This window comes from Danio aesculapii, chromosome 14 (genome assembly GCF_903798145.1).
Source record: "Danio aesculapii chromosome 14, fDanAes4.1, whole genome shotgun sequence".
NCBI lineage: Eukaryota > Metazoa > Chordata > Actinopteri > Cypriniformes > Danionidae > Danio > Danio aesculapii.
The window spans coordinates 9,005,353-9,020,377 of record NC_079448.1 but is presented as its reverse complement, the minus strand read 5'-3'; the positions used below and the strand labels follow the sequence as shown (position 1 = coordinate 9,020,377).

The window sequence follows — 15,025 nt, the reverse complement described above, 5'->3', positions numbered from 1 at the left end:
ATCGCACTGAGTGTATTAAAAAAGAAATGGTCCAATGTACAGGTGTTAAAATTTGTAGTGTGTTTAGTAACGTGAGTGGCGTAGCTCGTAAAGCGCATGGCAACATGATTTGACACTTTCGATAATGAACTCGGTTCGAATCCAGTGTCTGATGAACTCATTCTTCTTTCCCCCTCTACATATCAGATTTTGCCTACTCTTTATCACGAGGAAGACAAGTAGGAATCATTAATAAGTGTGTGCATTATGTTAAGCGCATTTGAGCATCACATATTATTTGCACATTTATTGAATGTAAATGTTTCTGATTTACGTTTGCAAATTCGTGTTCAGATGGCGCCTTTATAGCAATGTGCGTGAAGTCGATCGCTCCGATTACATTGGGAAAACCGACGATTGCTGCAAATTGCGCTTTTAATGTGTGGCTGGTCAACTGCATGGTATGGAAACCTTATAAACCTGCTAGACATGCGGATGATCCCATCCCATACAGCTGCCATTGCACGGCTCAAAGATACTTTGTAGTGTGCAATTTAACACAATTTCCTCTAGGAGTCACCAATGGAAATAAAACAAACACACACAAGAAATGCACGTACGCCAGACATGAAGTTGGCGTGGACCAACGCACATTGTCACGTTCATTTCGTCGTTAGTAAATCCAAACGCAAGCGTGAAATCTGGCGTACGCAAAGATTTTGTGCGTACGCAGCGTTGATACATGAGGCCCCTGCACTCCCCTTCACTCAGTGTCCGGCCTTGACAATTGACAGAAGGACCAATACTGCATGACTGCACTACAGTAAAATACAGTTCATGTTACAGGTAATACTGTGTAATTACATAAATCGTTAACAGTGTATTATAAACATTTAATTACGACAGCTCAGGATTTGCATGTAAATTCCATGTTACTGGCTATTTTATGTTAGGCAGGAATCTCAATAAGCATGTTTTAAAATGTAAATAAATAAAAAAAATCAACTTATGTCTCATTAGATTGTAATCTGGAGTATTTACAGACATTTGATGGTGGTTAGGTTGAGTTTTGATTCATTGCATTAATTCTCATGTGCACCACCACATGTGTGATTTTACTCCAGGGTTTTGCCTGCTTTTGTTTTCTAGAAAGACTTTATTAATTTGGGGTTTTCCAGTTCATCAAACCTTTAGCATCTTCTCAGCGGTGTTATCTTATGTGGTTTGTGATGATTATCAAATGAGTGACCAGATTGTTGGATTCAAAGCTACAGGATTTGAGATTATAAAAATAGCATTATAACAAATATGGATAGCAATTATTTTTTTATCATAAAAAAGTAATATTTTTTAAATTATATTTAATTTACTACATTATTTACTGAGAAATGTGTTATTAATATCAATATAATACAATTTAACCTCTCCCATTTCACCTATACCACATGTCTTTGGACTTGTGGGGGAATTCGGAGCACCCAGAGGAAACACACATGCAAACTCCACACAGAAATGTCAACTGAGGCTCAAACCAGCAACCTTCTTGCTGTGATCTGACAGTACTTTGCCACCGCGCCACCTATATTCTATTTTATTTTAATATTTAGTTTAAAATGTATTCCAATTTTATAATATAAAAAATTATAATATGATATACTATAAAATATAATATAGTACAATATATGTGAAAAGTTATTTTCAGTTAAATTATTTCAATATTTCGGTTTAAAATGTATTACAATTTATATAATATTAGAATCAATATAATATAAAATAGTTTCATTTTTAAATATAACATACAATATTTTTATTGTTAAATATGCATTAAATATACATTTTTTATATTTATTTGTTAAAAAACTTAAAAAATAATTATAATATAATGCATGTAAAAATAGTTGTATTCTATTTTATTCCAATATTTCTTTTTAAAATGCATTTCAATGTTTCTAATAAAATTATTAATATTAAATATGTTTGTGTTCTCTTAATTCAATATTTCTGTAGAAAATGTATTATAATTTTGACAAGTCACAAAAATATATTTATCAAAGCAATGCTACACAAAACAAACACATGGGATCTTCAAGAACAAGAAGCAAATAAAAAAAAAAGATTCACTGCTGTTTTTCTCTGTGGACAGTTTTATGGTCCAGGGGTCATGACCGGTCATAAACTCAGCTCAGCGGGACGCCTAATAACTGAACATGGGCCGATCTCTTTATGCACTGCCATTTTAAACACATAATAATAATAATAATAATAATAATAATAATAATAATAATAATAACAACAACAATAAATATTTACATTTAATTAAAAACTATGTACACACATTGTTCTGAAAAGATTAAAGTATTACTATGAGTAGTAGTAGTATTCTTTATAATAATAAATAATAGATTTATTTGAATTTCAGCTCCTTAAAAACATACAAATACTTTAACTGATTTCAAATTAGGCAACAAATATACATTTTATAATAGAGTTATTTTAAGGATAATAACACCCACCCACATTGTTATAATATTTGTACATATGATAATATAACTATCAAATGTTGCAACAGACCCCGAGCAGGGGTCCAAGATAATTTCCAAGATAATTTGTAATAAAGTCTTTTGGTATATTGTATCCTAAGATCTTTTCCATTTCCGATAATACCTTGTTCCAGAAAGGAAATATATTTGCACAAGTGCAGAAATTATGGAGATGATCTACAACAACCTTCCCACATATTCTCCAACAAGTTTGGGTGTGGACAAACGTTTGCTTTTAACTTTGGGGGTAATGAAAAAAAAACATACCAGATTTTATCAAGCAAATTCTTTCCACCTCCGTGAACAGGTAATTGTATGTTGTATCTTACAGGCAGAGTTTCTTCTGCTAATTCTCTTTCCCATTTCTGCCTAACGCAGTTTGTGGAATTTTTTCCATTCTCCGTAAGGACTCGGTACTTAACTAGTTAAAATTGTTGGGTCAAAAAGACCACAACATAAAACCCAACTATAGGTTATTATAGCACCTTCCCAACATTGGGTTATTTTAAGCCAATGCATTGGATTATATAAAATGTAACCCAATGCATTGGGTTATTTTGATTTAAATGTTATTTTTTTCCATTCTGGTATTACTATTGCTACTATTACAACTATTAATTTTATAATTGTGACTGTGTAAATAAGTAATATGCAGTTTTCAAAAATATTGAAACTGCTTTATTTTCATGACATTTTAAGTTCCAGACTCTTAAAGGTTTTTATCCGCTTAATATAGATCGGCTAGAGTGCCGGTGAAACGAACATCATAAACAAGACAGAGAGAGGAATTTTGACATAAAAAAAACCCCCAAAATTTAAAAAAAAAAACTATATTATTGCGTTATAGCTTAAATAAACTTTGTAAAGCAAAAACAACATTACATATTACAGTATTGTGCTCACTGCTCTAAAATATATTCTTTTTAAATGTCTGGGTAAAAAACTAAAACTTTTTTCCCCTTTGAAAACAATATATTTTATTTTTTGAAAGATTTAAAATATTTAGAAGCAGTAAACAATTCACGCTTAATTCAAATGAATCATTGACTTCTGCTGTCTTAATTAGTTTCAAAAATACAAATTTCTTTACAATTTAAAACAGCATCTTTGGATATCTTTTCTGCTGGAAATACAGTTGTCTTAAAAATAATGAGAATTAAATAAAATAAATAAATAAAAATAATCATCTTACACAAACCTTAGGAACAGTATTACAGAAAAATTTGGCAGTTTTAAAACCTTGACTTTTCCAAACCCCAGTATACCCTGAAAACGGTCATCGTTGGAGACAATTTTTTTTCTGAGGTGGTACTTGGTATAAAAAAAGCTTGAGAACCACTGCTCTACCTCATTCCTGAATGGAGAAATATGTTTCCATGTTGCAGCCGTCCCCACTCTCCCCTACTGCACTATGAGAATTGTGCAAATACCACAAATTTAAAAAGAATTAATTACTTAACAGGATAATTTACGTTAAATATTTTAAAAGGCAGCAGTCTTTTATATTCAAAACAAATGTGTTGTGTTTTTCCACTTGATGTTTGCATATTAACAGAATCAAAAACAAAGTTAAACAAGCAACACATTTTTAACATGTTACAGCACTTATTTTTCACAATATTTCTTTTTTTTACATTGGCAGTAAACACTATTTCACTCTATATAACTGATCAGCAAACAAACCTAATTTAATTTAGGCCATTAAAAAGTAACAGAGTAGCCAGAATGGCGTTCACTCACAGAAAAATCATAAGCACGGCCGCCACCTGCTGGCGAAGAGAGGACTTTGTAGTTTAGAACTAAATTCTTTTTAAATAAAAACTTAATTAACACTCGTCTTGAAGAAAATAAAGACTCCAAACACCAATTAAACCACAAACTTCCGTCTGAAACACCTTGTTTGAAAGAACACCTCAGAGAATGAAATTTGAAGCGCGTTTCACAGAATCCGCCCACTTTGCTCAAACAGTCCAATAGCATCTCTAGGAGTCATGAGGTTTCTTTTAATGACCTTTTCTTGACTTTTCCACCAATTTACAGGTGTGTCCGTCATCATCATCACAGATGGTCGGAGACATGGAGGCCCAGCAGCAGGAGCTACAGCAGGTAAGCGAGTTTATTCACACGTTTATAAACAAGACGCCTATTTTGCAAACATTTTAACTCATCGGTCGAATGTTTACTAGTGTGTGTCGGTTTGACATTTGAAAGGCCGTCAATTCCTCAATACACCACGGCAAAAAAATAACATCACCTCTCTAATTTGATGGCAGATTCTGAACCCGCAGAAACTCAAGTCTCTGCAGGAATGGATGCAGAGGAACTCCATCACTTTAACCCAGGTCAACGGGCAGAGGAAATATGGTGGTCCTCCTCCAGGTAAGTGCCCTTCCATCGACCTGAGAGCAGCATTTGAGCAATTATAACGCTCTTTTATGCCTCACTACACAACCATTTGACTTTCTCGCTGAAAAAGACGAGCACATGGCGTTATTTAAGCCTCTCATTTTGCTTCGTGGTACTGATTTGAAACAGAATATCTGTCGTTTGGGTTTAAAATAGCTTGTCGTGTCGTAAAAACGCACTTTAGGGATCTTCTAAAAGTTTGAGCCATGCCTCTTTTGTGCTTTGCATTAAAACGTGGACACCTGGACGTCAATTAGGCTCCAGTTCTGCTCACAGCTGCTCAGTTACAGGTGATTTTAGATAATTGGTATATGAAGGTAATTGGTTCATAGATGAGAGAGTTCGGTTGGCAGACACATTAGATGTGCATAAAACACAAACAGTTGTGTGTTTCAAGTGTTGTTTAAAATATTGTTGCTTTTAATATAAATTTTACATAATTTCTCATGGACTAGGTGGTTTACTTTTTTCACACTTCTTAAAGGCAAGTAAATTGTTATATATGTTGTATATAGTTGTTATTTGTAAATAGACACGGGCCTCTGTCCTGACATTTTATGTTACCCATCAGATTATGCTAAAAACACTTTATTTGAATGGTTCTGTGTTTGGGTTTAATTAAGGTGATATTACAGCCTCATCCACATCAAAAAATTGTTCAAATCTGATGGGGGTAGCATATTGCGTCATCAAAATGTGCTACCTACTTTTTGAATGGAAGGTAGGACAATCTGGCAAGGTAGGACAAATCGACTGAACACCAGTATAAGATTCTGACGTATGATAACCTGAATAAAAGTATAATGTTATTGTGATTGCTGCAGGGTAGCGCTGTTGCCTCACAGCAAGAAGGTCACTGGTTTGAGCTTCGGCTGGGTCAGTTGGCATTTCTGTGTGGAGTTTGCATGGCTAAATTGTCCATAGTGTATGTGTGTGAATGAGAATGTATGAGTGTTTTTCCCAGTGATGGGTTGCAGCTGGAAGGGCATCCGCTGTGTAAAACATGCTGGATAAGTTGGCGGTTTATTCCGCTGTGGCGACCCCTGATAAATGAACTAAGCTGAAAAGAAAATGAATGAAGAATGTGATTGTTGTTCTATAATATGTTCTTTTTAAATGTCTGGCTAAAAAAACAACACCTTTTTCTTCATTGAACACAGTATATTTTCAGAAACATTTAAAATATGTTGGAACAGTAAACATGTCAGGCTAAATAATTAAAACAAATCATTGATTTTAAAACACTTGAAAAGGCGTCTTTGGATATCTTTCTTTTCTTTGGATATAAAGTAAGCCACGGCAGTGTTCAAGTCGGTAGCATGCTTGGATGTTGGTGTATATGTGATTTGTTTGAGATGTTTTCTGAATTGTGGGTTGACCAGTAGCTTTTGATGTGGAGGATCCTTTTCTGCTGGAGATACTGTTGCCCTAAAAAACTACATAAAATAGTGGTAAAAATGCATAAAAAACAACTTGCATACATCTTAACAGAAATTGGTTTGTGGTTTTAAAACTGACTTTTCCAGACTATGGTAAATCGTGGCGTAATGGATCACAAATCTCACGATTAGGATCACATTATGGTTTTTTTAGTCACGGATCGGACCATTTTTCAGATCAGCCAAAAAAGGTAAGAGACAAATGTAATTTGCTTTCCATTTATTACAAAAACAGTACTGCAAGAAACTTTTGCTTTTAACAAACAGAACTTAGAACTTAAAATCTTTTGTAAAAATAAAATGAAGAAATAATCAGCTCAATAAAAATGAATTGTAAAATATTCAGTACTGTGAAAAATTCGCTGTTACGAATACTATTGCTGATAACGCTAAATGTATAAAACTAACATTTATAATTTGCACAAACTGTTTTTAAGTCTCATTTTTACGGAGACCCGGAAGGGGCGTGATGGTGGAGAAAAAAAATGGGTGGAAAGAAAAAAAACAGAGTGATGGGTAAACGTATTTTTGAAAGTTTTTGCGTTCGCTTGCAAAACTGTTGTTCGACAAACTTCACTTCATACATGAAAACCCTCCCCGTTTTTGCCGGGATTGTCCCATATTTTACCATTATATCCTATTATTAGGTATTTTCCCATATATTTCTCATATTTTTAATCTTGAAAGCATGTTGAAATTAATATAAACATGTCAGCATTCCCTTTCTTTCCATTAAAGCTGCGCGTCAATCAGCGCCCCTCATATGCAACCTCTGAATCAGGGAATGCATGTATAAGCGCTGACTGGCTCCCAGATCAGCTGTACACTCCATTTAAAGAGGAGCTAAGGTGCAGGACAATTTTTGATTCGGGTGTGTGTTTAAACAGACAAATACACTTAATAATATGTAAACATGCCCAGATGTCCTGCGTGTTTTATTTTAAACAATTAATTTCCTCTTAAATGAGCACAAACAGTTAAAGTATGTTCTTGTTATATATCAGTGCGTTCATAAAGTGACACCTCTGTTATCAAACAAAAAAAAAGGAGAGATTCATTTGCCGCTCTTCAGTTGTTTGATAACAGGTGTCGCTTTAAATTGCGTGTACAGAAGCTGATCTGGGATCAGGTTATCATATGGAGCGCGTCCGTCAGTCAGCGCTTGTACATGCATTGATTCAGAGGTTGCATGAGGGCCGCTGATCGACGCGCAGCTTTAATGGAAAGAAAGTGAATGTCGACATTTTTATATTAATTTCAACATGCTTTTAAGATTAAAAATTTGAGAGAAATATGGGAAAATACCTAATAATAGGGTATGATGGTGAAGTATGGGACAATCCTGGCAAAAACAGGAGGGTGTATGAAGTGAAGTGTTTGTCGAACAACAGTTTTTCGCAAGACATATTTGCGAGATGATGCAAAACATCTTTGCGGGGAAAAGCAAAAACTTTCAAAAATATGTTTACCTATCACTCGTTTTTTTGTTTTTTTTTTCTCTCCCACCCATTTTTTTTTTATTTCCACCCCATTTTTTTCTTATACCATCACGTCCCTTCAGGGTCTCCGTACATTTTCAATAAATTCAGTTGTTCACTCGTAAAACAATTTTTCAATGGCAAATTTTTGATGGCTGGTTGTTGCCACCTATAGGTTAAGCAATGTAATTGCTGCCTACAACTTTGAGCATCAAGTTAAATGCATATGATGATGATGATGATGATGATGATTTTAATCTTTATCATAAACATCAGTGGTTTTTATCTAAACTATAAACTGTTATCCCAGTACTTCTGTTATTTGACTGTTTATAACTTCATAACTAACTCAAAAGACTAAAGATTGAATCTCTTTCTTGATTTTGGCATTTTTCAAACACCGATTTGAATGCAGCAACTCAAAGAATTAATAAACATATGCAAAGCACTATCATTTATAATTTATGTTGCGTGGATGTTGAGGTCTTTTAGTGATTAGTTGTGCAGCTTACACTGAATGCCTTAATGCAGGCTTAACACGTTGTGACAGAAAACACTTTCAATAACCTAAGAAACCCACCACATCCTGAATAACCTACCACAACTTCTTCCATCATTATTAAATTTTACAGGAAAGTCTAAATGCTTCCATATATTTGATTTGGATGACATGAGAGGCGATCTCTCTGCAATCGTTAAATTTAGGAGCAATCTACAAGCAAAAAAAAATTATTAATCCGTGAGTTGTGTGTTCCGAAACCGTGGGTTGTAATCCGTACAAATCATGGATCAACCATGATTTGTTAAACCTCTAGTGGTAAACCTTGAAACTGGTTATTTTCCCATGCCTAATTGTAAATCATTTAATTTAAAAGAATGTAAAGTTTGACACGCTTCACTCTTTTACAAAAACGGTTGTTTGCTTAGAGAAGAGTGCATTTATTACTTTAATGTTGTAATTTTTTTATGTCCTCTGAAGTAAAACAAAAATCCTTTTTTGGGGGTTTTATTTATTATTATTATTATTATTATTATTATTATTATTATTTTATTTTATTTTATTATTATTTTTTTTTTAATGAAAAAATCATGAACTAGCCGACAGAGCCTCCGCTCAGCTAGTTTTTTTTTTGTTTTCTTTGATCTGGTTACTGGTTGGTGTTTATTTTATGATGTTTTCATAAGTAATAGTATTTATCGTGTGATGTTTTCATAAGCTGTTATACTTCTGTAGGATCATGTCAAGAGGAAGAGCATTTGCCTTTAACTTTTGCCTTGATGTGCCTGGAGCTTGATGGACTGTGAAATGTGTCATCACATTAATGCATTTTATAGAACTACCTAATTATTTCAGTCTGACCTTGGCAATTTGATAATCCCTTTCCATCGTCTATGATCGTCATCTTTTTATTATGATACATTTAAGATGTTTTATCTTGGATGAAGCTTTTGAAGTTACAGATAACCATGTGTGTAAGAATCTGTTTGACAGCAGATATTAAAGGTTGTCATTGAGGAAGAGTGATCAACAAAAATATTGCTAGTTGTGTAAATACTGTCATACTAACAGTTGTCTGATTGATAGGAAAGGTTTGTAATGGATTTTAGAGTTATTGAACATTTATCAACATGAATTTATGATTGTTTAACTGAGTAAACTATAGTGAATAAACCGTGATAATGTGAGATGTTGACAGCGTTTGAATAATTTTTTGTTTAACTGAATATCAGTAGGGTTTCTTTAATCTAGCACTATTCAGCATCATTTTAATGATGTATTATTTATCTAATATTTAAAAGGTTCTTGCACATTTTCCAAAGTCAAGTTTAAGCCCTTTTCAAGCACATTCTAAATGCATTTCTAAACTTTTCCAGCACTTTACAGTTGAAGTATGTAAATTAGTAATTTGCCACATCAAAATTTCTAGTCAAAGAAAAGTTTGATGGCATGTTTGCCCCAAATCCAATATCAATTTGCTCTTTCACTTTCTAATATGTAATTTACACGCATCTAAAATGTCCTTCATCATAAATGTATATTATTTAAATTTCAAAGAGCACAGATAAAAAAAAAATCATCAGATCATGCTATAGGCTCATGTGCGTGAGTTTTATAAAAAACAAAAAGATTTATTTAAATGGGTAATTATTGTTCCCTATTTGTTGCTATCATAAATGTATCTTACCAAATTTACATTTTCAAACAGTTTCAAGACTTTATCTGGAATCTAAGCACTTTTCAAACTTTAAACTCTAGATTAAAATTCAAGCATTTTCAAGGAAACTCCAGAATGAATCCTATACAAACACGAATATATTTATTAATGCCTTGTAGTTGTAACCATGCTGTAACTAAACGCTCTGAAAATATAACTGCAAAACTGTATATGATAACTTCATTGAAAATTTCAACATCAGTTAGTCTTGTCATATTGAAATACCATTTTCTAAACTGTAGCAAATGAACTGATAATGTGAGAGAATGTTGAAGGTGTCTGAATTATATTTGGTTTAACTGTGTTCTATAAATTGTTACTTTTAAATGGTTAGTTCACATGCAGATGAAAATTGTTATACATTACTCACCATCATATCATTCCAAATCCCTTTTGGTCTTCATCCGTCTTAAGAACAGATATATTAGAATAAATCTGAGAGTTTGCTCGTCCTCCATGACAGAATATAATGAAAACTACCTCAAAACAGACCATATGCCTTCAGTAGTTCACATGAAACAAAAATAACTCTTTATTCAACAGTTCTTCTCTTTAGTATCAGTATAGGGCGCACATTCATCAGCGTTGTGCTCCTTATGTGTGTTGCACTCGTTAATGCTGCTGACATATACTTTGGATGCTGAATAAAGTCAATATTGCTTTGTGCAAACAATTTTTCTCATAACTTCATAATATTCCAACTGAACCTCTTTCTTGACATTGAGTCTGGAACCGTGCTGTCTACTGAGGGTTAGAGAGCTCCTGGATTTCATCTAATATATCTTAATTTGAGTTTCGAAGATGAACGAAGGTCTCTGGGTTGGAACAACATGAGGATAGTAATTTTCGAGTAAACCAACACTTTAAATCTAGGCCTATAGTTGGTTCTGCCTCAAAGATAAACAATTCCTCATTTCATCTGTCTTTTATTCCTTCTCCAGGTTGGCAGGGTCCTGCTCCTGGTTCGGGCTGTGAGGTTTTCATCAGTCAGATCCCAAACGACGTGTACGAGGACCGCCTGATCCCTCTCTTCCAGAGCGTTGGCACCATTTACGAGTTTCGCCTTATGATGAACTTCAGCGGGCAGACCCGGGGCTTCGCCTATGCTAAGTACGGTGACCCCCTTACAGCCTCTGCAGCAGTCACCACGCTGCATCAGTACCGGCTACTGGAGGGGGGCTGCCTGACGGTGCGCAGGAGCACAGAGAAGCGCCAGCTGCGTTTGGGGGATCTGCCTGTCAGCATGAATGAATCGAAGCTGCTGATGGTGCTCCAGATGCTCTCTGACGGTGTAGAGGACGTCCTGCTCAAGCCACCGGGGCCCAAGGGGAAAGAGGTTGTGGCTCTAGTCAACTACACGTCCCATTACGCTGCATCCATGGCTAAGAAAGTGCTTGTGGAAGGTATGCTGGGATATGTATTTTTTTCCAAGGAATGTTGAATACACAATATGGAGGATTAGAAATGAACCTGTTTCAATTAACATTCGAATTGATCAAAGGTCCATAAAATTTAAAATTAAGTTTTTTTTTAGATGTTAGTATCAGTATTGTTCGTTTCTAGGATATCTATAAGCTAGTGTGCTCCAAAACAGTGACAAAATTTACATTTATGAGATATAAAACTGATATAAACATGTAAAGCTTGTAGTTTGTCACTTCCGCCTAAATAGATCAACAATATTTATTCTCGTCTACAGTTACACACTACAGTTTCTCATCAAATCATAACCAATCAAATGCTCTCTAGTATCTGACATGCCCCGTTACCCTTCAAGATGCTTTTTATTTGATGCACTTGAGCTCAACCCCTCTTACTGGCAGAGCGGTGATAGAGCAAAACTCTATTGGCTGTGTTTTTTTTTAAGGGGAGGAGCTACACTACACTCCCACCCTCTCTTCATGTTTCAGTTGAGATTACATCAAACATTAATAAAAATTGCACGTTTCAAAACACTTTATGGGACCTTTAAATTCAAAATATGCCTAATGGAAATGCCTCCATATATAAGCAAATATCCCTATATATCACAAAATACATTCGCATGAGGTGTTTTTCAGGTACTTTAAAGAAAGAATGTTTTCTAATATCGAATCGTTTTAAAAGTATAGACAACAAATTGCAGCAATAATAGAATCGAAGCAATGAAAGTTCTGAATCCACAGGTCCTCTACGAACTTGTGCATTATAACCTCAAAAATCCTAAGCTTACTAGCCTTACAAAAAAAGCATTTGTGATTTTTGTTTGTTTGTATACAGCAAGCAAGGTTAAGCTGCAGTCACTCTGGAGTTTAAGCATTCGAAAGTCGTTCGGTGGGATAAAAAAAAATTATTAGATAAGTCAATGATATACTTCATATTTTACATTTCTGTTAAAAGTATTTAAAGTTGATAAATCAATTATGAGAGAATTAAGGTGCTTAAATGGTATTAAAAAGTCTTAAATCGTGTTTTTACAAAATGTTATTCAAGCCTTGTCCAAAGTGGTTGACTCCAAAAAAGCAGAAATATAGTCCTCCTAATATTCACAAAGGCGTGCTCGATCCACGCAATTGGTTCAGCCAGGGCGTGTCTGGCCAAGCTCCTAAATCCAGGTGATAAGTAATTTGTGACAAACTCGGGAAGAATACTTACCTTATAATTTATATAGCTTAAATTTACATTAGATAAATACTATTTTTATTTATTCTTTTTATTTATTTATTCATTGTTCTGTGATTTACTTTCATTGTAAAATTATTAATCATATTTAAATCAAAAACTTTATTTATTTTGAAGTCCAAAGAGAGAAATGGACTATTGTTTGTTTGTTTTTTTATTAATATTTTGTGCTGTATTTGGTTACCGAGCAGCAATAAGCACTTTAAAATAGAAGCAGTATTCTTGTGATTTTTCTAAACTAGCAGTGTTTTGAATTTAATAAATGCACAATAATCGTGATAACTGTGAAGTTATGATTATTCTTCAGACTATAATCATACAACCAAAATCTATAATCGTTGCATCCCTAATTGTTACGCAGTTTAAAACATAACATATGAATCTAGAGGAAGCCTACTTGAGCAATGTACTGATTTTGTTGTGCTTCAAAATTCAACACGCGTTGTACAATGCTGATGTTATGTAGTTTCAAAATACAACATATTAATGTTTTAACGTAGAAAACGCCAAGGTGGGTGTCTTAAGTAGCAAAAATACAGCATATGGGCTCTTATAAGCTGTTGTGTCATCACCTATATTGCAAGTCATATCTCTCCGGCTCCTCATTTGGGATGCTTTTCATGAACTGACCCCCATGACAAACTAATTGAATAGCCCTGTTCTACTCTTGATTCAATGATTTATGCTAAGCTAAAAGTGCTCCTGCCAGACCCAGAGATCAGCCGAATAATTCAAAAACAGTAAAACTCATAGAACATGAGACCGTTTAGATTTCTATTAGTCATTGTACACGATCTACAGAAAAGGCAAGGTTTAAATAGGAAAACTGCCCTATTTATTTTTAAATGCTAACGGTCTAATCCGATTCAATTATTTATGCTAAGCTAAAAGTGCTCTTGCCAGACCCAGAGATCAGCTTTATGGATTCAAAAATATTAAAACTCTACAGATTAACTCTACGGGAGTCGAAAATTAAGCCTATTTCCAAAAAAAAAAAAAGTGCAGTGTTTCTTTTGTAACTGTTTATTTCTTACATCTTTCTAGCTTTTCGGAACCGGTACGGCATTTCCATCACTGTCAGATGGACTTCCTTCTCCAAGTCCAAGCGCGTCGAGGACACTCCACAAGAAGACAGCTGCATAACCCCACTTGTCCTGAAGCCGCTTTCTAAACCATCACTCCTGCATTATGATGTCCCAGCGCACCAGTCTCTACTGCCCCTCTTCCGGGCCGTTGGGGGTCCGACCACCACTGGTTCGAGAGATGAGATGGTTTCTCAACCTACCATAATGTCAAGAAATGAGCTGATTCCTCAATCCTCCATAAGGCAGAGAGATGAGATGGTACCTCAGCTGCCCATAAGGCAGAGAGACGGGATGGTTCCTCTATCCCCCACAAGCCTCGACGCCGTGTCTCATCTGCAGTGGATGTGCGAGGTCAACAGACTCGGCTCTCCGCAATATGAAGTCCACTTTCATCACGCGGCTCCTGACGGATTCCTCTACTTCGCCTTCAAAGTGCTGATCCCCGGGCTGCCGCTGCCCCTGTATGGCTTCGTCCAGATCCTGCCAGGCACCAGTGCTCGAGCCATGAAGGGTGAAGTCTACCGAGCCGCCGCTGAGCAGGTGATCCAAACCTTGTGCAGAGTCTCAAATTTACGACCTTTCTAAAAATGGCTGATTTTGGCTGGATCGAATATAATTGTGATCAGTTTTACGTTCAGTATTATGTACTGTTCCGGTTATAGATGATAAATATGTGGAAAATGAATGAAAAATAAGCATTTAGTTTACTGTTGATGAAGAAAAAAAAAGGTGTGACCAAGGCAGTATTACTTTTATTTTTTTCAAGCTCTTGAATTAGGTGGTTTGAAGTTTTATGTTCTCGTTGTTTTATGATATTTTAACTATGTAATATTAATAATTGAGTTGTTTTAGTCCGCCTCATCATATTAGGATGACTGCATGTTTTCACGCTTTTATTTTGAATGTTTTTCACCGTATTTCGACTCTTCACTTTGGTTTGCGTTTGTCACGATTGTTACCTTTTTGCATGGTGTGCTCCTTGTTTCCTTGTTTGATGGGTTGTACTGACTATAAATGACTTTTGTACAGTAAATAAGTTGTTTGAGAAATTTTAGTTGCGTAGGTTATTGTTCACAACAGTCTAGTACTATTGCTGATGCACTGTTAATAAACACCTGTTGAAAATAGTTAAAGATATGAATGGATCTTAAACTGTTAATACACTATTATTTTATCTAAATATTCAAACTAATTTTAAATGAGCTCAAACACAATTCTTGA

At 34.7% G+C, this 15,025-nt stretch overlaps 1 protein-coding gene across 1 annotated transcript; it reads left to right on the top strand.

Annotated features, from left to right (window-relative positions):
* The first annotated feature begins 4,583 nt into the window (after nucleotides 1-4,583).
* Nucleotides 4,584-14,389, top strand: dnd1 (DND microRNA-mediated repression inhibitor 1). The gene is made up of 4 exons (XM_056472546.1): nucleotides 4,584-4,625; nucleotides 4,793-4,898; nucleotides 11,000-11,461; nucleotides 13,764-14,389. The coding sequence occupies exons 1-4, from the start codon at nucleotides 4,584-4,586 to the stop codon at nucleotides 14,387-14,389; spliced, it is 1,236 nt and encodes a 411-aa protein (XP_056328521.1).
* The last annotated feature ends 636 nt before the right edge of the window (nucleotides 14,390-15,025 follow it).

Coding starts and splice junctions, on each gene's coding strand:
- dnd1 (XM_056472546.1), top strand. CDS start 4,584: ATGGTCGGAGACATGGAGGCCCAGCAGCAGGAGCTACAGCAG. Junction 4,626..4,792: donor AGCAGCAGGAGCTACAGCAG/GTAAGCGAGTTT, acceptor ATTTGATGGCAG/ATTCTGAACCCGCAGAAACT. Junction 4,899..10,999: donor ATATGGTGGTCCTCCTCCAG/GTAAGTGCCCTT, acceptor TTCCTTCTCCAG/GTTGGCAGGGTCCTGCTCCT.